Here is a 23,455-nt window from a genome sequence, read left to right as displayed (position 1 = left end):
GCTTGTTAGGAGTAGGGTATATAAGCTCCAAGAGTAGCAACAGCAGCATCAGAAGCAGAAACAACTGTTTCAGACCCAGCGAACTCTGCAGCAGGAGCAGAAGCAAGGTAAGCATTTCCCTGCCCCTGTCGCCCCTTCCACAGGCCACAGGCTGTCCAGGGGTATAAAATATTCATTTTAAAAGTCAACTAATAATAATTATTTACTAAGGTCTATGAAGGAAAGCATATTTTTTAGAAAGGTTTGTCTTATTTTAAAGTAGTATGTGTATAAAAATGTTTTCTTCAATATTAACATTCATCAGTTAAAGGATTGTATAGAACTAAAGTGAGTGGTGCTTCCCTTGTTATTGTAAACTTACTAAAAGCCTTTCATTCAATAAGTAATAATAAATTCAAGAAATAATTGAATTCATGCTTAGACCTCATAACTGTATATTGTTAGCATAGTTAGTCCCATATTTGTGGTGGGTTTGTGACAATCAACTAGATTAATAGTTGGGTTATCTAGATCTTTTGGATTAACTAATCACTTAAACAATGGAAAGCAACTCCAATGTTTAAAATTACTTTGTGAAGTTTTAAAATCTGTAAGAAGAGGGAAAAATGATCATCTCTACTATACTGGTATCTGATGGTTGCCCAGGTTAATCATGCACAATAATTTTCAGGTTAAAAAAATAATCATTAGTTTAAAATATCATTTTAAAAAAGAGATTACTAAACCTGAGCTGATGGCCCACTTTGTTTTCAAATGAGGAATTTCAAGGTATTAGAAAGAATTTGGGCAGCCTCTTAGACTTCATTTTATTGGGGTCTGAGATGTTATGGTTTCTGTCCATTCATCCATTCTTCTAATAATGAAATCCCTCTAAGATAGATTCTCTCTGCTAGACTCTGGGGACAAAGTATAGAATAAGACAGATGTGGCTGCTGCCATCAGAGAGCTCAGTGTTGTAGGGGAAACAAACGTGAAAGAAGCAGCAATATGATTGCAGTTGTCTTAAGTAGGTGCTGTCAAAGGAGGAATGGAGCTCTGAGAGGAAACCGCCGGGAGTCCTGCCTTCATCAGGGCACCGTGCTGAATACTTTATGTGAATTATTTCATTATCATTTTATCACAACAGGGTGACCATTTTACAGATTAGGAGTGTGAGCCTCAAAGAGAGCAAGTGACTTGACCAGAGTCATACACCTAAAAAGCGGCAGAGCTGGGATGCCAACACAGAGCTGCCTATGTCTAAAACTAGGACCATTTGCATTTGCTACACATGCCTTCTGTGACTATGTCTTTTTATCTTTAAATGATAATTCTCTTTTCTGATTAAAAAGTAATGAACGAAATAAAACTTGAAAGAGAGACACTCAGCCAAACGTCACTGGCATGCCCATGTTAACACCAGAGTTAGGGAGCCTTAACACACTACAGTATCTAGGGATCTGACATCCATCATATAAAGGTTTCAAGAGTTTAGAAAACCTGTGAAATTGCATTTTCCAACATTTAATCCTTAAAACTCTCAAATTGAGCATGTTGAGAAAATGTGGTCTGTGGGATACAGCCCAACAACCCTTTGAGATGGGTATTACATCCATTTTACGGCTGAGGAAAATGAGGCTTAGAGAGTAATTTGGCCCATATCATATGACTAGTGAGTGGTGGAACCAGAATTCAAGCCCATGGTATCAGATGATCAAGAGAACAACAGGGTAACTGCAGGCAGCCTCTTTGTGGTTTCCCCTGCATTTGATTAAGAGAGTAGCCCAGCACCATCTCCACCTTCTGCCACTGTCCTGTGGTTTAAAATGTAGATGATACAAAAATGGGAGTTGCTTCTTAGAACCATCACCAAGGCCCTCTTGACTGTGAAGTATGGTTCACCTGATATTCTCAGATGCATCTGAGGCCCGGAGAGGAAGTGCTGGGCACCTAGCTAAAGGGAAAACCCCAGTGTTAAGAGAGCATAAAGGACTCACCAGAAGGTGCCAGGAATCTCTGTTTTTTCATTCCCAGAGTGCTGACATCTGGGTTTTATAGGCCTGTATAATTGCAGTGCCTCTGGGCATTTCCCTATAGCCAGGCATGACTTTTTTTTCATTTTTATTTTATTTTATTATTGGAGCACTGTTGCTTTACACTGCTGTGTCAGTTTCTGCTGTACAGCAAAGTGAATCAGCCATATGTATACATATATCTCCTCTTTTTGGATTTCCTTCCCATTTAGGTCACCACAGAGCACAAGCAGAGTTCCCTGTGCTATACAGTAGGTTCTCATTAGTTATCTGTTTTATACACAGTAGTGTATATATATACAGGCAGGACTTTTTAATTTGTCCATCATGCACAAGAGAGAAATTAAACTCTTACTTTATTTCTTCTTCTGGGTACAAGCTAATATGTTTGGTTTGGCTTCTATAATATGTCATCTCATTGCATTCCCTCAACAATGCTTAGAAATGGGTCTTATACCCATTTTAGAGATGAGGAAACTGAGGCTCAGAGAGTAATTTGGCCAATATAAAGCAACTAGTGAGTGCTCAAACCAGAATTCAAGCCCATGCTGCTGGACTCCATGCCTACAAATGTAATAACTGGTCCTCTGTGGCAACTAGAATTTCGCTACAGTCACAACTTGAACTAAACTAAACTAAAGTCTTGTCTGTGACCCTGACAAGAGTGCTGATGGTGCTTGGGAAGGGCTGACTTCTAGTCCTGACTCTGCCACTCATAACCTTTATAATATAAGGGAATAAAGTAGGTGGCAAAGTGCCCCTAGGATTAGCATCATTCTGACAGCCATGATTTGTCAATATTTAGTCACCCTGACCAAGGGGTGCTTATTTTTAAGGTATTTTGCCAAAAACTTTTTGAGTCTGGTCTTCATATAGACCAGTGGTTTTTGAAACTATATTCCTACAGAACATTGGAGAGCCAAGATGGATAGAGGTGTGTCAGATTGAAAATAAATAACAATCTCCATCTAATTTTCAGTCTGAAAATTTTCATAAACCCTGAATACTAATCTTGACTGAGTTTCACTGTAACATGGTGAATTCACTATAATATGGCTGATTTAGCACAAAAGTATACATTTAATTACTCTGTGGTAGATATTCAGTATTTTATGGTCTTCTCCCAAGGAACATCTTGATTTTCAGGGGCTCTGGACCCTGGACATATATTAAATCAATGGACCTTGAAGAGTAGTCCTCAGACCAGCAATACCAGCCTCCCCTGGAAGCTTATAGGAATGTAGATTCCCACACCCAGACTGCTGAATTAGTTATTTTAGGGTCAGGGTAGGGGGTGGGGTCACCAGTCTGTGCTTTAGCAAGGATTCCAGGTTATTCTGACATACACTCAAGTTTGAGAACCACTGGATACCTTACATGGGAGGAAATAATCTTTGTGTTTGGAACAATTACAGCCTAAACAGGAGAGAAAGGAGACTTCTTTAACAAGGACTGAACTCATTGCCAGAACTTGAAAGATCACTTCAAATCTGACTCCCCCACCCCACAACGTAAATCCTACAGTCCGGAGTGTCACTGCACATTCTGCCTTGTGCTACAATAATGTGGATATATAGCTTATTTCCCCAACCAGAGGATAGGCATTTAACAAAGTGACTTAAGAAATACTTGTTGAATGAAACTATTTGCTCCTGGAAGTCAGGATCCAGGTAAAAATCCTTTTCAGTTTCAGCTGTTCTAGCTCAGTACCCTCTACTTAGGGAGTAAATAATGACTGAATGTCAATCCAGACAAGTCACGCTCCTTCTCTGACCCTTAGGTTTCTCATCTTAAAAATAAGAGGGTTGTATCAGATGGCTGGCCTTAGGTCTCTTTCAGCTCCAGATCATCTGTGGTTCTCTGTTTGGAGATGCTCTTACCCAGAGACTGGCAGAGGGCTCCTGGAATTCACTGCAAATTAACCTAACAGCACAGAGAAGGAAGCGGAAGAAAAGATTAAAGACAAATGGAATACATAGAATGTGAATATGGCTTGCAAATGTGACTGTGTAACTACTGACATTTTCTCTTCTCCTATCCCTCTTCTTTTTTCTTTTCTTCCTTCTCCTCCTCTGTTTCTGCCCCTCATGCAGATGCACCCTCAGCAGTTGGTCGTTTCCTGGTTTTCCCTGGTTTTGCTGGCATCTCCCATCGTGGCCATGTGGGAACTGGAGAAAAATGGTAACCAGCCTTTCCTGATTCTCTTCGAAGGTCCCAGGGCCTAAGCCAGGACTGTCAGGCAGTCCTGTTGAGAAATTAGACTGAAATGGGCAGGCACTGGGACTTCACTCTGGGATAACGGCGGCCCTCTGTCCTTGTTCCACCTTTGAGGATATCTGTATTGTATGGCTTGACTGTTTGGCTCTCACATTAAATGTCAGAGAAGGAGCTTTTGGTGGACTATGGTAGGAAAAGAGATACAGACTTTACCAGTATTACTAAAAATCAGCTGTATGTTATGATTAAGATTCCAAAGTGAGGGATTTGAAAAGTATAAGAACTATGTCTTCCCCCACCATGCAATATCAGCCCCTCAGCTGGCACTGAGATGACTTACCTCTGACCAAGCACTTTGGGGAAAGCACAGGATTTTAGACCCACATTGACTTCCGTTCAGAGCTGATTCTGCCATTTATTAGTTATGTGACCTTGAGCTGGGTCACCTCTGAGCCTGAGTTCCCTCAAGTAAACTGAAGTTTACGAAGTGATATCTACTACAAAGATTATTAAATATACTAGTGAATACAGAAGACAACTCAACAGATGACGAAGTGACAGTGAATGTTAGCTAGTATTATTGTTTTGGTTGTTTAAAATAATGTGTCTGGTGATTCAAGGCCATCTATTTATTATCCCAGTGATCAATAAAAATTATAAGTAGAATAATAGATACTTATTATTATAATAAGGGATTCCCTCTATCCTTCTAGTATCTCACACACAACAAATGTGTATTAACAGATTGTTAGCTGTTCCTGAAAAGCCCTCAGATATTTCTCCGTGATGTCAATGTAATAACATAGACAATTACTATCTTTAATTGTATAATAATAATGTTTATTGAGAACAGCATCTCATTTAATTCTCACAACAACCATAAGAGATAGGAAGTGTTTATACCCCATTTTACCGATGTTAAAAGTAGAGGCTATAGAGATTAAGTAACTTACCAAATTTCACCCAGTAAGGGTGGAACAGGAACTTGACCCCAATTCTGTCTCACTTCAATGCTTATGCACTGAAATATTTGAAGAAGGCTTTACCAGAAGGACATGAAGCAATTGTTTCCTCTGTCCTCAGACAGCTGAGCAAGAGGAAATAGGCATGCATTTACAGTGAAGACATTGCAGCTGATCATGAGAAACCATCTTTCAGTAGCGAGGAGAACACAGTACAGTGGGTCCCTGAAAGAAATCTGGGGCTCTTCCTCTGTTCTTAAGAATTTACGGAAGACAAGGATCCAACCACCCCTACTCTGCCTCAGGAGAGTCTGAGAGTTTTAGACCCTCCCCTGAATAAAGAGAAAGGTCTGAGCCAGATGACTGTTCCAAACCCTTCCAGCTCTGGGATTTTGAGCGAGCTCAGGAGGTATGGCCCTTGCATAGCCTGCCCTGAGTTACTTCTGATTTGGTAAACCACAGAAATTCCAGAAAGTCAAAGTGAGAAACAATGAGAGGGCATGCGACTCTGGCAATGAGACGAGATGCGCCGGGCGCTAGGTTCTAGACACATCTCCTCATGCAGCTGTTTCCCCTGCCCTTGGACAGGTGTCTTTGTCTTCTGAGTCTTAATTGTGACAGGAAAATAGCCCTGCTGGTCGGTCACCAGTGTGACAGAGAAAGTCGAAGGTGCCGTGTAGTTTTATATCGGCACAGCTGACCATTTTCAGAGCTGGGCCCCAGGTACTTTTACATCAGGTCTGTGTTACCCATCAGTAATTATAAATCCCTTTGATGTCAAGTGGGAACTTTATATTCCATAACGATTCACATTGGGATGCCAATCACAAGAGCCAGCAGTGACAGAGCATTTAAGGACACTGGGTCAAGCTCTTAGATGAATTAGCTCTTGTAAACCACATCTCCACCTTCTGAAACAAGTTCTAATATGTTGCTTATTTTAAAGATGATGACACTCGAAGCTTAGAGTAATTGAGTGCTTTGCCCAAGGCCACAGTGTAAAAGATAGAGCTGAGTCCTAACCCAGACCTGTGTTGACTCCAATATCCGGGCTTTTAACTACCATGGCTCTCTAGAGTGGGTTTCAGAATCATCTGCAGAGATTACAAATAGGTCACTGGACCCAGCTCAAAGTTCTTGATTCAGTAACTGAGAACTTGTAGTTCTAACAGAGCCCAACTACTATGCTGCTGATAGTGGTTGGATGATCATGCACTGAGAACCACTGCATTAAACAGTTCTATTTAATTAATAATTGATGCATGAATGAATGAAGGTTTGATATGAAATACTCTTCAAAATGAGATATTAGGCCATTCCTCAAGTGCCAGTTTAGATGCTGGTATTAGAGGTTCAGGGCAAAGGCCTGAGATATAACTCTTGCGGTTCTAACTTGATGCAACCTTGCTTAACCTCATGGGCCTCAGTACCCTTCTCTATAAAACGGGAAGACTGAGATCTACTGAACTGCCTCGTAAGAGTGTAAAGTCGCTTTTAAAAACACAGAGGGAATGAAAATCTCCATTGGTGAGTTTCATGCAGTAGGAAATAAATCCTTCAATCCCTGTGGAAAATTGGAAAGCAGTTTCTGGCACAGTTGTCTAACCTTTGGTCTGTGAATAACAATAACAACTAATTCTGAGTGACAGATTCTGTGCTAAGTGTTTTACATGCTTTTTTCATTTAATCCTCACAGCCAAACCGACAAGGCAGATACTATTATTATTGTCATTTTACAGACAAGGAAACTGAGGCTCATGGTGATTAAGTATCTTTCTCAAAATTCCCCAGCCAGCTAGTGGGGACAGGATCTCAGTCCTCATCAGTCTTTTTCAGCATTTATTCTCTATGAACGTGAATTGTGCTGGAAGTTTCCTATGTCCACCAAGACTTTGAGAAAGAGTATTGTGCTGTTTGTAATTTTTGGTATATCAAGGTCTTCCTCATCTGCCAGCTAATCAGAAGTTAACTATTAATGGCAGCCTGACAATCAGTCAGTGGCAGCTATTACACTCAGCTTCTCTCTTCCACAATTTTGAACCCAAGTGAAGCCTGGTAACCTGAGGTCATCTTCAGCAAGCATTTGCTGTTATTAGCAAGGTTGTGCTTCAGCCATTCAGATGCCCAGGTGATACAAAAAACACAGTCCAGTTCTCCAATCCCTGTGCTCTCCAGTTTATGTTGTAGAATTGGATTGGTATCCTGATGCTCCTGGAGAAACAGTGGTCCTCACGTGTGACACTCCTGAAGAAGACGGCATCACCTGGACCTCAGACCAGAGCAGTGAGGTCTTGGGCTCTGGCAAAACCTTGACCATCCAAGTCAAAGAGTTTGGAGATGCTGGGCAGTACACCTGTCACAAAGGAGGCGAGGCTCTGAGTCGTTCACTCCTCCTGCTGCACAAAAAGGAAGATGGAATTTGGTCCACTGATATTTTAAAGGATCAGAAAGGTAATCCCATCCCCTTCGATGGTGTCAGTTTTCTCTTTGGATCCATAAGAGATTAAAAAAAAAATTTAGAATTTAAAAGGCAAGACAGGCTTAATGTGGTTAATGAAGTCATACCAAGTCCCTTACTGAAACCACCGAAAACCTATATTTTCCTTTGCTTTGTTTTTCCTTTGCTGGACACTTTGGATTATCAACCATCAAAATCTCCTGTTGAGAGAGTTTCAGAGGGCATCTAGATGCTTTTCCTGAGGTTCTTTTCAAATAGCAGTAATATGATTGGATGACTAATGGAAGTTAACGTGCAGTGTGCGTAACTCAACTCTGGGCTGATAGCCTTGAAAGAAATTAATACCTCCCTCTGATATGTTAGGTGTGTAGTATAATCTACAGAATCAACTTCCTCTTGGGACCTTCCCAGTCCTCACTGAACTGCCTGCCAGGGGAACAGCAGCATTTTCCTAGGACATAAATGGAAAATCTTCACTCTTATACCATACAGTGGTCTGTAATTTATGGCAATACAAATCTGCAATTTTAAAAGAAAGAAAATCCCTGAATATTGAATTTTTGTTCTTTTCAAATCCAGAACCCAAAGCTAAGAGTTTTTTAAAATGTGAGGCAAAGGATTATTCTGGACACTTCACCTGCTGGTGGCTGACAGCAATCAGTACTGATTTGAAATTCAGTGTCAAAAGCAGCAGAGGGTAAGTGAAACCGCTGGGGTTTCTCAGCATTTTTCTTGAACTTTCTCATTAAGAAAATAAGGGCAACCTAGCAATACCCTATCGGTTAATGAGAAGGCAGAAAATAAAAGCAATCCTATGTTTTTAATCCCCCCCTCCGCATATACACACCCTTGCCTAAATTAGGGAAAGAACATGAAGGTTTATGCTAGTTGCCTGAATAAATGTAAGCATTAGAACAGGATATTATTGGGGCTTGGAATAGCCTCTGCTATGTATGAACCCATACAACCAAATTGCCTGGCAATGCTTCATTAAGGCTCATAGCACCACAGGGAGAGAATAAAAGGAGAAATCAAAGCTATGAAGGACTTGTCAAAATTGCACCTTGAGTCAAAAATAGAAACAAGAGCCCTAGGGCATGTATCTTGTAAGCCCTAAGACCAACTCCAAAAGCTCTGTGAAGCTTCTAAAAATTTTCCCAGGGCCACTTCAACTCCTTTTTCTTCTGCTGGCACTACTAATCTGAAGTTCACTGTTTGTCCAATGCACTTGAACTTACCCCAAGAAACCACTTCCCTTGGTACGGAACCTACGTTAGCCCTCTATGTGACTTCCTTCCCTCTCATCTAAGTTCCCAAACAAAACAGGCTAACAGAACAAACCCTACGTGATCACCCTGGCCTGGCCACTATTTAACTGAATAAACCATTGGAGTCTTACTATTTCATCATTAAAATGAAAGTGCTTACTAAAGAAATGCTTATACAAGTTCACAGAGACATAGATGCAAGGGTTCATCGTGATGTTCTTGGTAATCTGCAGGGCAAAGATTAAACAGTGAGGTACATTATACCCCCTCTTATTGTGCAGTCTTCAAAATGAATAACCCAATCCATGTGGTGTGTCATGGAATACTCCATATGTTCAGAAGGGGGAAAGATGGTTGCAGAATTATATATATACATACATATGTATGTAAATATGGGTGTCCCTGGTGGCTCAATGGTAAAGAATCTGCTTCCCAAACAGGAGATGCAGGTTTGATCCCTGGGTTAGGAAAATTCCCTGGAGAAGGAAATGGCAACCCACTCCAGTATTCTTGCCCAGAGAATCACATGGACAGAGGAGCCTGGCAGGCTACAGTCCATGGGGTCACAAAAGAGTCGAGCACAACTTAGCAACTAAACAACAACATATATAATATAATAATATGTTAGAATTTTTTAAAACTTATAAAATACATATCTTATATATATATATATATAATTTGATCCTTTTTCATAAAAATAAAACCGATATATGTATATATAGACAAACACATGTATATGCATATACGTGTGTGCGTGCTAAGTCACTTCAGTCGTGTCCAACTCTTTACAACCCCATAAACTGTAGCCCACCAGGCTCCTCTGTCCATGTGATTCTCCAGGCAAGAATACTGGAGTGGGTTGCCATGCCCTTCTCCAGGGGATCTTCTGAACCCAGGGATTGAACCTGCATCTCTTACGTCTCCTGCATTGGCAGACAGGTTCTTTACCACTAGCACCACCTGGAAAGTTCTTATGTATATATACATGTGGATAAATGACTGCTTTGAATATTCATAGAATAATGTCTGGAGGGATACAACAAGCCAGGAAAAGTATTTGTATTTATATCTAGGGCATGAGATTATGGTTAAAAGGGGGACTAGAGTTAAAAGAGGCATATACATTTCATTTATACACTATCTTTATCTTCTTAAGAATAGGTATGTATTGATTTTTGTTCAGGAAAATGAATTAAAATGTTTGATAAGGAGATTTAACCAGGAGCTTTGGATCCAAAAATTTTCAGATTCATTTAGGCCAGAGGCATATAAGTGCAGAGTTGTGTCTAATCATTTGTACTACTTTTTGAAGCTACACTTGGTCTCATGGGGAGAGCAGTTGCTATCCCCTTGAGAGAAATCAAACCAATTGGAGAAATTGCATCCTTGGACAGATGTCTAGCTACAATGGCTAGGGACTCACCTACAGTCGTGTGACACAGGATAACTTGTCTTTGATTTCAGCTCCTCTGACCCCCGAGGGGTGACGTGCGGAGCAGCGTCGCTCTCAGCAGAGAAGGTCAGCGTGGAGCACAGGGAGTATAACAAGTACACAGTGGAGTGTCAGGAGGGCAGCGCCTGCCCAGCCGCCGAGGAGAGCCTGCTTATTGAGGTCGTGGTAGAAGCCGTGCACAAGCTCAAGTATGAAAACTACACCAGCAGCTTCTTCATCAGGGACATCAGTGAGTCTGCTTGATTGTATGTTGCTTAATCAGGATGATGCCATTCATCACATGTTCACAGTGCTCCATGCGGCGGAGTGAGGGTTTATACCTGCGTTATCTCTTACTCTTCACCTCTACCCCAAAATAATTACAATGTAGATACAATTACTGCTTTTAAGGAAGAGGAAATTGAGTCCTGGTTAGGTTAAACAACTTGCCCCAGATCTCACAGCTAGCAATTCAGACCTAGACTGCCTCAGAAAAAGCAGGCTCCTGGTTATGCTTCTGTTCTGCTACCCAAGCACCTTCCATGATGAATCCAAGAGCAGTCCCTCAAGCATAATATTCATATGCAGAACCAGAGCTTCCCCTCCTAATTGCAATTATTCCCAACTAGTCTTTCTCCAGCATTTGAAAGAGACTTCTTTATAAATTGGCAGATGGAGATTTGGCCATTTGTCATATCCTTCACCCTTTATCCAGTGACCATGCATCGTGCCATAAAGTGTGACAGAATCCTTCACCCTTTATCCAGTGACCATGCATCGTGCCATAAAGTGTGACAGAATCCTTCACCCTTTATCCAGTGACCATGCATCGTGCCATAAAGTGTGACAGAATCCTTCACCCTTTATCCAGTGACCATGCATCGTGCCATAAAGTGTGACAGAATCCTTCACCCTTTATCCAGTGACCATGCATCGTGCCGTAAAGTGTGACAGAATCCTTCACCCTTCATCCAGTGACCATGCATCGTGCCGTAAAGTGTGACAGAATCCTTCACCCTTCATCCAGTGACCATGCATCGTGCCGTAAAGTGTGACAGAATCCTTCACCCTTCATCCAGTGACCATGCATCGTGCCGTAAAGTGTGACAGAATCCTTCACCCTTTATCCAGTGACCATGCATCGTGCCGTAAAGTGTGACAGAATCCTTCACCCTTTATCCAGTGACCATGCATCGTGCCGTAAAGTGTGACAGAATCCTTCACCCTTTATCCAGTGACCATGCATCGTGCGTAAAGTGTGACAGAATCCTTCACCCTTTATCCAGTGACCATGCATCGTGCCGTAAAGTGTGACAGAATCCTTCACCCTTTATCCAGTGACCATGCATCGTGCCGTAAAGTGTGACAGAATCCTTCACCCTTTATCCAGTGACCATGCATCGTGCCGTAAAGTGTGACAGAATCCTTCACCCTTTATCCAGTGACCATGCATCGTGCCGTAAAGTGTGACAGAATCCTTCACCCTTTATCCAGTGACCATGCATCGTGCCGTAAAGTGTGACAGAATCCTTCACCCTTTATCCAGTGACCATGCATCGTGCCATATCCTTCACCCTTTATCCAGTGACCATGCATCGTGCCATAAAGTGTATCGTGCCATAAAGTGTGACAGAATCCTTCACCCTTTATCCAGTGACCATGCATCGTGCCGTAAAGTGTGACAGAATCCTTCACCCTTTATCCAGTGACCATGCATCGTGCCATAAAGTGTGACAGAATCCTTCACCCTTTATCCAGTGACCATGCATCGTGCCGTAAAGTGTGACAGAATCCTTCACCCTTTATCCAGTGACCATGCATCGTGCCGTAAAGTGTGACAGAATCCTTCACCCTTTATCCAGTGACCATGCATCGTGCCGTAAAGTGTGACAGAATCCTTCACCCTTTATCCAGTGACCATGCATCGTGCCGTAAAGTGTGACAGAATCACAGAACCTGCTCTAGCATTTGTGGAGTCGCCTTTGGCGGGAAGCAGAGGGTGGGCTCTTGTTCACGTGAGGTGGCCAGGGAAGGTCTCTGTGACGAGGTGGCATTGTCTGAGTCCTAAAGGAAATAAGATGTCATTGTGTTAAGAAAGAGGAAAGAGTATTTGTGGAACATATAGGAGTCTTTTGTCTTTGTGTGCGGAGGTGCTGGGTCCAGATGTTTCAAGCCCATTCTATGAACTCCCTCTCCTCCCTACATCCTTCTAGAAGAAGGCATATTATTTGAGGACAGAGTCTTTCTGACACTCAGGGATGTGCTTTCTGTGCACAGTCCAGTGGCTGGCACATAACAAGGGCTTTTTATTGAATGAATGTGTCACTGAGCATAGAGACAAGTTGGCTTAACTGCCACAGGACAAGTCTGTGTCAGCTTCCATGAAAGGCGAAAGAAAGGGCACTAAGTGGGACTCTCTCATCTAGTCCCCAGCAAGAGGCTCCACCCTTTCTGAGTTTGGTGCAGAGGGGAACGATTGTACAGAGGGTGGTCCTTCACTGCCAGCCCAGATGTAAGTCTTGTTGTCTCTGAGATCTTTCCTCTGAGCACCATACAGAGGTGGTTCCACCCCCGAGGCCTGTATAACTGCACAGTGATGAGAAGGATTCTGAGTCTCTCTTAGGTTCAGCCAAAGCAGCGGTTGGTGAGGACTGCCTCCCACAGGCTTCAGCATGAGCATCACTTGCAGGGGTGACTCATGTCTGTCAACCAGATCAGAGAAGTTCAGTAACTATTATATGGACCTAGGCTCAGAGCTGGTCAACAGCGAAAGTGGGGTCAGAAGCCAAAACTACCTTACCCCAAAGCCCCATTAGGAAAATAACTGTTTCTCTCTCTTCTACAGTCAAACCAGACCCACCCAAGAACCTGCAACTGAGACCATTAAAGAATTCTCGGCAGGTGGAGGTCAGCTGGGAGTACCCTGACACGTGGAGCACCCCTCATTCCTACTTCTCCCTGACGTTTTGTGTTCAGGTCCAGGGAAAGAACAAGAGAGAAAAGGTAAGGTGTGGTTCAGATACCATCTGTTCTGTAGTCAGGTTTACGTAGGCCCACATCAAGGAGAAGATCAATAATGCTGCTGCTGCTGCTGCTGCTAAGTCGCTTCAGTCGTGTCCAGCTCTGTGCGACCCCATAGACGGCAGCCCACCAGGCTCCCCCGTCCCTGGGATTCTCAAGGCAAGAACACTGGAGTGGGTTGCCATTTCCTTCTCCAATGCATGAAAGTGGAAAGTCAAAGTGAAGTCACTCAGTCGTGTCCAACTCTTAGCGACCCCATGGACTGCAGCCTACCAGGCTCCTCCATCCATGGGATTTTCCAGGCAAGAGCTAGTAACAGCTAATGTTTGGTTGGTACTTTCTATGTGCCTGGAACTCTGCTGAGGGTTTTCCCTGCATATCTCACTTAATTCTCATAGTAACCCCAGAAAGGCAGGCAGTGTTATGTGTACTTCACTAGTGAAGACTGTGAAGCTCAGAGAGGTGGAATGACATGCCCAAGGTCACCCAGTTAGGAAGTGGCAGAACCGGGACACAAACTCAGTCTCCAGGACACAAAGGCCATGCACTTAGACCCTACTGCCACCAGTATGGATGATCATTAATTTTTGCTCTCAGAATTGGCCTCAATATAGAAAATCTGGGCTCTAGGAGCCTAAAATAATTGTTTCTAATGAATGAATATAATGGGTGATAGAACATTCATGCTATGTTTCTTCTAAAGTGTTAGATAATTCCTAGCTTGTGAAATTATCTTATTGAACAGAACGTCGTCTCAGACATTGGCTTTCAAACTTCCTTGCCTGAGCATCATAATCTCAAGTTCCTAGAGGCCCTTTTATAGATCCAAAGACTCCTTGGACCCCAGTTTTAGAAATCACTAGATAAAGGCCTTATTCAGTATAGTGTTTATATGTGGTAGAAATTCGATGATTCAGGAACTCCTGAGAATTTTTTTCTGGAAAGGAAGGGCTATTCAGGAGTAGATTTTACCTAGATTTTATTTAAAATCTTGCTATGTGCTTCTCAATATATTATTAATATATAGTATTAATAGATAGTAGTACTTACAGAGCATTTTCTACATGATTAAATACTTTGCTACTTTAACTTTTATAAAATTCTATAATGGAATGATTATTATGATTATCTCTCTTTTATAAATAAGGAACTGAGACACAGAGAAACTAAGACATTATCCTGTGGCCACATGGCTAATAAACAGCAATGCCTGGGTTTGAACCAAGATATTTCTGACAAAAGGATCAGACTATAGAATTTCAGAATATTCAGGGGACAGCTAGAGGAAATCTTTCTCAGCCTACCACTGGCCTAGTACTAGAGCGAGTGCACATGGGGCCTTCAAGCAAGGCAACTGTGCTGAAAAAATGAAGCCTTGACCAATTTCTTCCTCCAGGCTTTTGGCTTACAAGGTAGAAAAATCGTGTCTATGCTGAGAGCTTCTGTCAGTAGGTGGCGCAAGTTCTACATACGCCCTGTGAATTCCCAGAGTAGTGCCCTGAGACTAAGGTGTGGATGTTTTGGGAGACTGTACTTGTCAAAATATGCCCAGCCCACCTTGTGATTGCTTTGTCAAAAAGTTCCCTCTCCCTTGCAGAAACTCTTCATGGACCAAACCTCAGCCAAAGTCACATGCCACAAGGATGCCAATGTCCGCGTGCAAGCCCGGGACCGCTACTACAGCTCATTCTGGAGTGAATGGGCATCTGTGTCCTGCAGTTAGGTGAGCAAGCCAGCAAAGCCCAGCCCAGACTTGTGCACTCAGTGTACCCACGGTCAGGACAATGGTGGGGATGGTGCGGGGCAGGAAGCGGGGGGCGGTGCCTAACACATAGTCGCCAGAGATAGAACCGTACATTTGTTCATTAATGGGTGTTTATTTGATGGCCATGGTATTCCAAGCACAATGCTCGGCACAGGGACACTACAGTAAAGAAAGCAGGCACAGGTCCCGCCCTTCCAGAAGGGAAGGCAAAGAGAGAGAAGTAGCTGAAAGTCAGAGAACTGGTGGCCTGAAAGCTGTTACCAGGAGTTAAAATCTTATCTGGTGACCCCTGGGGCCACTGAAGGGCTTTAAGCAAGGAAATGACATGATCAGATAGATGGTCTTTTAAGAAAACTCCCAAGAGAACCTCTGGCAAGTATAGTACCAGCAAAATCTTAGGCCACATAAGGAAGGGGAGGACCCTTCTGACATGGAATCCCCAAAACCCAACTGCCTAAATAATGTGTTGTGTGAAATAAGGGTTGGCTACTGAATTTTGAATCCACATAGATGCTCGGCATTCTTTTCCAGGTTCTAACCTCAGTATGAAACCTCAGAGGAAAAGTGGAAGACATTATGCTAAATTTTTAAAAGACATGACGGAACAGACCTCCCCAAAGATATTTTCTACCAATTTCCTTTTTTAAGATTATAAAGATGTCTTTGCTGTATTTTTATATTTACATGCTAAATGCCCACTGAAACAATCAGCTAATTTATTTATAGTGTTTCCAGCTAGCAGGTCACAGCTGACTTTTATGTTATTTAAATATTTAAGTAATTTATGTATTTATTAATTTATTACTGTTATTTAACATTTGTGTGCCAAGATATGTTTCATACACTCATAACCTGATATAAGGAATGGGCCTTATTATGCAAAATGTGAATTTATGTGTTATTTATACTGACAACTTTTCAGTTGAGGCTGCAAGTGCATCAGTTTTATGACAACCAGTAAGAACACAATGTTCTGATGCCAGCACCATAATATATTTGTGATGAACGGGAACACAAGAGATAGTGAACACACAAGAGACATGAACACACAAACTGGGAAGGTCCTACACAGCAGATATTAGTTCTCGTGTCCACGAAGACTTCCTTGAAGTGGTGGTGATAACTCAGGGCTTTCTGCACCTCTAAGCAAGTTTAGTCTTTGGATACCTGAACTCAGAATTTTAAAAGATGATTGAAATTGAAATTCAGCTTCAGCCTTTCTCGCAGCCCCCACTGCCTTCTATCTGTAAGACATAGGAGAGTGATATGGAGAAATTGTTAGTGTCTGGAAAATACAAAGAACTTACAATTCAAGAGAGAAGACAAGTGTAGTTATGGCAAAGGACATAAAATTGTCATAATTGCCAGTTGTTCCTTAATAGCCACACAAAGAAGCAGACAGATGCAGAGAAAGCAGCCAAGAATCTCTTTCTTGTCAGCATGAGGGAATATGACAAGTGGATATAACCAGAAAGTGCCAAGCCATTACAATGATTTACTTTCTGTAAAATGACTCCATTTGTTTTCTGTTTACTTATTTACTTTTATATTCTGATGGTGAACTAATAAAAATATAATTCTTCTTTGCAATAATATTTTGGACTTTCTCAGTTGACTGGCTATGCCGTTCCCACGTTGATCAGGGCTGCATTATTTTTCCCCTGTTGTTGAAGAATCACCCCATCTTGGAGCAATTTCGTTTCTGGTTTTGCAGAATGGACCCTTTACCCTTATAGGAAAGTTGGTGTCTTGCTGACCTCAGGAAGTGTCACTGTGGTCTGACCACAGGGGACTCTGTGAGGGCACTCAACTGCATCATGCCCCTTCAGGGATGGGATATTCTTGCTTCACCTTCTAACCTGGAATCGATCCTACTGGTTTCCAAAGCATCATGAAAAAAATTTCCCAACTGGTAGAGCCATAGGCAGCCCATCCCGTAAGTCCAGCTCTGATGTTTATTGAGGGTTTACAGTGTGTCTGGCCAACTGCTTGGGCCCTGGGCTTGAGCAGTTCCAAAAATCCTTGTGTTGCTGCCCCCAAACAGTCCCCACTCCTGGCAAAGCTTATAAGACTAAGATGAAAAGTTAACTTCAACACCACTAAGTGCTAATATGTTCACTGTATATGGCGCCCTGGGGTGAGAATGAAGATGGATCGGTATAACCTGGAGTCACCCAAGAAGGCTTGATGGAGAAGGGGATGTGCCTACTCTGTGCTCAAAGAATGGCCAGGGCCTGCCAGTTCCTCTTTTGTTCCTCCCATGGAAAGAACAAGTGGTGGAGTTAAAGAGAATGGTGTCCATTCTCTATCTTCAAAAGCCACATGTACACATCTGGCTACCTTGCAATGGCAAGGTAATTATAATAGGGATGTTTATTTACATTCCTTATTTTAAGTGTTCCCGACTTCACTACTCTCCTGGTCTGGACAGATGTTGTGAAGTTTCTGTCATCTTAATCCAACATTTGAAACATCATCTTGTGTGATATGCCCACTCTTGAAAGCACATGACTGGTTAATAGTAACTATATGTATCCTCCTGAGTACCTTTCATCTAGAGATACCAAAACACTTACTGGGCACTTAATAAACAACACTAACCAAGAAAAATATAATTACACCTCATCAGCACAGAGACATGGGGACCTTTCCCAAAACTTCCGGCCAGCCTGGGGCACCACTCAGGTGTCCTGGCTCCACCAATGCCCAGTGCTTTCCTAACACAACCTCTTAGCAGTTGATTAATTTCAGTTACATATAAGTTATGGAGAGTTTTCCTCTTGGAAAGATACTCTCCAGGACAGTCCTTTTTATTGGGAAAATAGCCACTAAAAATTCATCAAATGTCCCAGCAAAAAGCTCAGGATGGGGAACCCAGAGCCTGGGTCCTGGACCTGGCCAGCCCTGCTGTGTGACCATGTGACCTTTGGCAGAGCACCAGACATAACCAGTTCTCACTCCCAGAGGCCTTCTCCCCATGTACCTCCTCAGCTTAAAGGTTGGGAAGCTAAGTAATCACTTTTCCAGTTGCTCTTGCTTCTTAGCAAGGCCATGAGACCCAGTTCTGGCTCATGAAGTAGAAGAAAACTCTTCTGGGGGTTTACCTGATTTAAAAAACCAGAGCCATGGCTAGTATCTCCCTTCCCCTCCTTCTTCCTCTCTTGACCAGATGAAATTTAAAATGTTTCAGAGGATACCTTGAACCCAGGATAGAAACCATCATGCTAAGACAGTAAAGAGAAAAAGACTCTGAGACCCTAGTGACATCATCAAGGAGCTGAACCAACCCAGACTTACTGTTGTGTTAGAAAAGCAGACCCATATGTGTGGTTTTTTAATTCTGGTAAAATATAAACAATATAAAATTTACCATTTTAACCATTTTTAGGTGCAGAGTTCAATAGTATTAACTACAGTCACACTGTCTTGCAACCATCACCACCATTCAGCTCCAGAACTTACTCTTCTTCTGAGGCTCTGTACCCATTAAACAACTCTGTTTTTAAAATAGAAAATGAATAAACTGAAAATTAAATAAAGACATCCTCCTAAACATTCAGATCCCCATCTACAGGAGGCTGTTGGCCAAGTCAGATAAAGGAGCCAGGTCAGCACAGGAAGGAACTGGCATCAGAAAATCTAGTTCTACTCCTTAGAGTTGGCACAACCATGGGGAGGCCCTGGAGGACTTGATCCTAATGATGCCAGGTGGGATCCTGGTAATACCCTACCTAGCCTGGTAGGGTTGCCATGGTCAGGAAGCCTGCTTCAAGGACAGCCTGAGTGTCAGCAGGATTCACATGGTGGGGTGCAAGAGGAGGAAATGAGGGGTTACCTCTTGAGGGTTAAAAGCACTATGAAATGAGATCATCAGTTTATCGTGATCAGTACAGTACCCGGTCTACCATAAGCACCCAGAAAATTGAAGTTATTTCCACTGACTAGCTCTGTGACCTTGAGCAAGTTACTTAAGCACCTCAAGCCTCAGTAAAATGAGATAATAACGGTTCCTATCTCACAGGGAAGTTGTGAGGATTAAATGGAACAACACTCAGAAAATGCTTAGAAAAATACCTGATCCATAGAAGTACTCAATAAAAGCTTGTTGTTAATAGTCTTAGCATATTACTTATCACCTGAAAGAAGCATAATTTATCACTCATGCTTTTGGGAGGTGGTAAGATGGAGGAGTCATTGTTGGGAGGCCCTGATGTCTCTAAGAACCAGGTTGGGATGGAGGCGGTATTAATCAGCCAGTGGGGAAGAAAGAGGCAGTTCAGCCCCTTGAGACTGAAAACAGTCTTCAGTGTAGAATGCCTTTCTTATAAATAAAGTTGCAAAAACATCCCCATGGGGGATACCAAGATGCAATGAAAGCAGTTGCTGCCCTCAGGGATTGTAGTCTAGTGAAAGAGAAATGGGCCAAATACAGCGACTATATTAAAATACAGGCTAGCTAGCATAAGAGCATGTACACCCTAAAAATTTCTTTTTATAAAGGTTTACAGCTTCTAGGAAGAACCTGTCATTGCTTTTCACCTTCCTGGATGCAATAATTTGGCGTAAACCTACCAATTCACTTCACCTATAAATCAGACTGTAATCATTTCTTTCCATTTCATTTCAGTACAGCCCATCTTCAGGACAGAACCTGTGAGCAAAATATATTTGGACAAGACTTTCTCCAGAGGGTCATATTATACCAAGGAAATGAATTCCCTCTCTCAAGCTCGTAAAATACAAAAATAAAATCAGCTTTTGGGCTGAAGGCAGAAGAGACCAGGCGTGCATACTGAAAAGCCTCCTTATGTGGGAAGCAGAACTGATTCACATTTTCCTTCACGCAGGCCTGGGTGCCAGGGCAGCGGTTGTGCCCAGCCTCTCACCAGGTGGATGCCCGTGTGTGATGGGCTGCAAGGCTCAGCAGCTGCTCACTAGTCTCCCATTTCCTTTTTTCTTTTTATATAACTTTTTTTTTTTTTGGAGTTTACTTGCTTTACAACACTGGGTTTGTTTCTGCTGTACAGCAAAGTAAATCAGCTATACATGTACATATATACATATACTCCCTCTTTGTCACTGCAGAGCATTGAATAGAGTTCCCTGTACTATACAGTAGGTTCTCATTAGTTACCTATTTTATCCATAGTAGTGTATACACGTCATTCCCAAGCTCCCAATTCATCCCACCCTTTCTGACCCTCCTTGGTGTCCATACATTTGTTCTCTATGTCTGTGTCTCTATTTCTGCTTTGCCAACAGGTTCATCTGTATCATTTTTCTAGATTCCACATATATGTGTTAATATACAGTATTAGTTTTTCTCTTACTTTGCTCTGTGTGACAGTCTCTAGGTACATCCACTTCTCTGCAAGGGGCACAATTTCATTCTTTTTTAGGGATGAGTAATATTCCACTGTATATACATCTTCTCTATCCATTCCTCTGTTGATGGACAATTAGGCTGCTTCCATATCCTGACTATTGTTAAGTAGTGCTGCAATGAACACTGGGGTGCAGGTATCTTGAATTATGGTTTTCTCTGGGTATACGCCTAGCCTGAGACTTCTATCTCCTTTCATAAGGAGCACAAACTGACTCTCCCCTGCCCTCTATCCCAATCTACCTGGCATCTTCCCTGACTGCTTGCTAACTTGAGCAAGGGGGCTCTAGGGAAGTGAGCATTCTTCCTGTGGTCCTGGAATTTGAGGGAGTAGGAAAGTTGCAGGACAAATCTTAGACAAATTACAGTGTCCAGCCAGCTTTATTCTCCTCACACCCACCAGCTGACATTCATACAGGTGGGAGGGAGTTAAAGTGGTGGCAGGGAGTGTGTGGGAGGATTGCCAATGGGGTGTGCACATGTGACCCAGGGCTCAAATCTGCACACACAACTTGCTAACCAGTGATGTGCTCCTAGGCATTTCCTTAATCTCTTTTGGCTCAGTGTCCTCACCTCTAAAACAAGTATGCTGGCAGGGCCATCACCTCCCACAGTTACTATGAGGGTTACCCAAGACCAGGCTCAGAGCACCCAGCACTCAGCAAGTACACAACAATGTTAGGTACACTTGCTGTTTTTCTGAAGTCAGGCCAAAAAGAAGCAACACTAATGCCACCTCATCTTCCCTCCCTAGGGCAATGAGGGCAGGTTCGGGACATGTACACAAGCCTTCCCATTCTAATTTGTGAATGTATGTCCTCCTGCCCATGAGCCCTCTCCTGGGTACATTGCCAGCTCACAGCAGTGACACCACCCCCAAATCACAGCACCCAGAGCAATGCTCCATTTCAGTAAACCATTGCATGGGTTTCCATTCAACCTTGTGGAACCAGTGGTGGCTTGCCCCTTTCTCTGAACTCCCTCTTTTTTGTGTTTTTAGGGTCCTTGGAGGCTAATCAGACCAATGGTCCCCTAGCTTGTTTGAGCCAGGATCTCTGTGGTCAAATGGAAATCTTAAATGAATTTCCAGCATATACAGGGACGGGGGAGGATGGGTACCAAAGGGGCCTTAATTGTGTCTGCAGTATTCTAATTCCTTACAAGAAGGATATATTAGTAGATTTCCTGCAAAATTAAAAATTAATTTTTTATGAAGTCCTACATGTAAAGTAGACAAAAGCAGAACTGGCTGAAGCTTCCCACCCACTCAGTCTCACCTACCTACTCACCACTGAGAGCCTGGGGTGTCACCTCAACACCCCTAAACTCTGCAGGGAATCGTGTGAGAACCTCTAGTTTTATAGGTGAGGAAACTTGAAGGCCAGAGAAGGTCACTTGCCGGGAGCCGGCATATTGCATATTGAGTGCATATTGCATATTGCATATTGAGTGCAGCACTTTCCACAGCATCATCTTTCAGGATCTGGAATAGCTCAACTGGAATTCTATCACTGCCGGGAGCCAGCATGAGGAACTCCGCCCGTGGCAAAGGTCATGAGGAAGGAGGCTCGGCATATGCAAAGGCGGGATCGAGCCTCAGGAGTCCCCCTGGAAATTCTCAAGCATCTACCCCCCAAACCAGAGTCTGCCTACTTTCTGCTTTGTGCTCTCACCTACACCTCTGACTTTACAGGGGGCTGTCCCCTACTACCTCTCTCTGAAAAAAGAGTTAACTTATAGCTCCAGTTAATAAAGTTCCTGGGTGTGATAGTGTTTCAACCTACAAACTCCTTTGGAAGTCCTCTAGCCTGCCTGAATAGGTTTTTCCAGCCACATGTGATTGCTCAGAGCCTCCCAACTGTGAGAGGCATGAGATGTTCTAAACTGTCTAAATACAGATTCCTTTGAGCAGTTAAAAGATGGATTAGAAATTGTATTGGTAAAGGGTTTTTCACTTGTTGGGCCAATGTTTGCTGCTAAGTCTCCATATCCCTTACCTGCTGTGTCCCTGGCAGTGTATTGATTAATATAATTGGTGTAAGTAGTAGCCTCAATGTTTGTAACCTTGGACCCTTGAGTTAATTCTTTTTCTTGTTGTAGCCCACCACACCTTTGCCCTATAGGAATGCAACTTTAATGCTTTTGGAGGGTGGCGCCTGCCTAATCACCTTTAGAGAAAAATAAGTTTTCTGAAGAAAGGGTCTTAAAATGTTAACAGGCCTCCGGGCCAGAAGATGATGCAAATCACCTAAACTTTTGCATATGATAAGTTTGCAGGAAGAAAGCCTGGCTTACTGCATGACTCTACCCCTTCCCCCATTATCCTCTATGCATAACTTAAGGTATAAAAACTACTTTGAAAAATAAAGTGCGGGCCTTGTTCACCGAAACTTGGTCTCCCCATGTCGTTCTTTCTTTCACCTTCTGGCTGAATTATTTCAGCCTCTTTTCTCCACTGAATTTCCTCACTGAGCTATCCTTATTTAACCACTCTTTATATCTTCAATTAATGCTTAATTGATCTATTGTTTCCTGATGATCCCGATGCCGTCTCTCCTTCGAATACCCTGGATCAGCCGGGGCTGGACCCCGGCAGTCGCTGCCTGCCCAAGCACTGATTAATGTCAGGGCTCACATTTGAACTTGGGTCTCCTGACTGCCATTCTGGCAGTTCTTGTTATATTAGGTTATAATTTCCAGAAGACTGCTATTAGAATGGCCAACCTATTGCTAAAGAGGGAGGCACATTAAAACCTAGGAGCTCCCACAAGCACTTTAGGACTAATGAGTTTCTCCAAATAGTCACCATGCTCCTTGGAATATGGTGTCCAGGACCCAAAGAAGATCCTCTACTCCACTCTTTGGGAGAGTGGAAAGCAAACAACAGGGCATGTACCCTATCAGACAAGAAAAGTCAGAATGTGGGCTGTGATAGCA

The 23,455-nt window shown here is 42.7% G+C and overlaps 1 protein-coding gene across 3 annotated transcripts; it reads left to right on the top strand.

Annotated features, from left to right (window-relative positions):
• On the top strand, positions 1-19,913 carry IL12B (interleukin 12B). Of its 3 annotated transcripts, none has more exons than XM_070374763.1 (8): positions 1-107; positions 4,106-4,193; positions 7,367-7,642; positions 8,229-8,346; positions 10,382-10,599; positions 13,195-13,352; positions 14,968-15,093; positions 19,763-19,913. In XM_070374763.1, the coding sequence occupies exons 2-7, from the start codon at positions 4,106-4,108 to the stop codon at positions 15,091-15,093; spliced, it is 984 nt and encodes a 327-aa protein (XP_070230864.1). In that variant the 5' UTR covers positions 1-107; the 3' UTR covers positions 19,763-19,913. The 3 variants fall into 3 exon arrangements, with proteins under 3 accessions (XP_070230864.1, XP_005897575.1, XP_070230865.1); XM_005897513.2 differs by lacking the exon at positions 19,763-19,913 and adding an exon at positions 15,667-16,689; XM_070374764.1 differs by lacking the exon at positions 19,763-19,913 and having other exon boundaries at positions 14,968-15,616.
• The last annotated feature ends 3,542 nt before the right edge of the window (positions 19,914-23,455 follow it).

Source organism: Bos mutus, chromosome 7 (assembly GCF_027580195.1).
Source record: "Bos mutus isolate GX-2022 chromosome 7, NWIPB_WYAK_1.1, whole genome shotgun sequence".
NCBI lineage: Eukaryota > Metazoa > Chordata > Mammalia > Artiodactyla > Bovidae > Bos > Bos mutus.
This window is presented reverse-complemented; position numbering and strand designations above follow the sequence as displayed.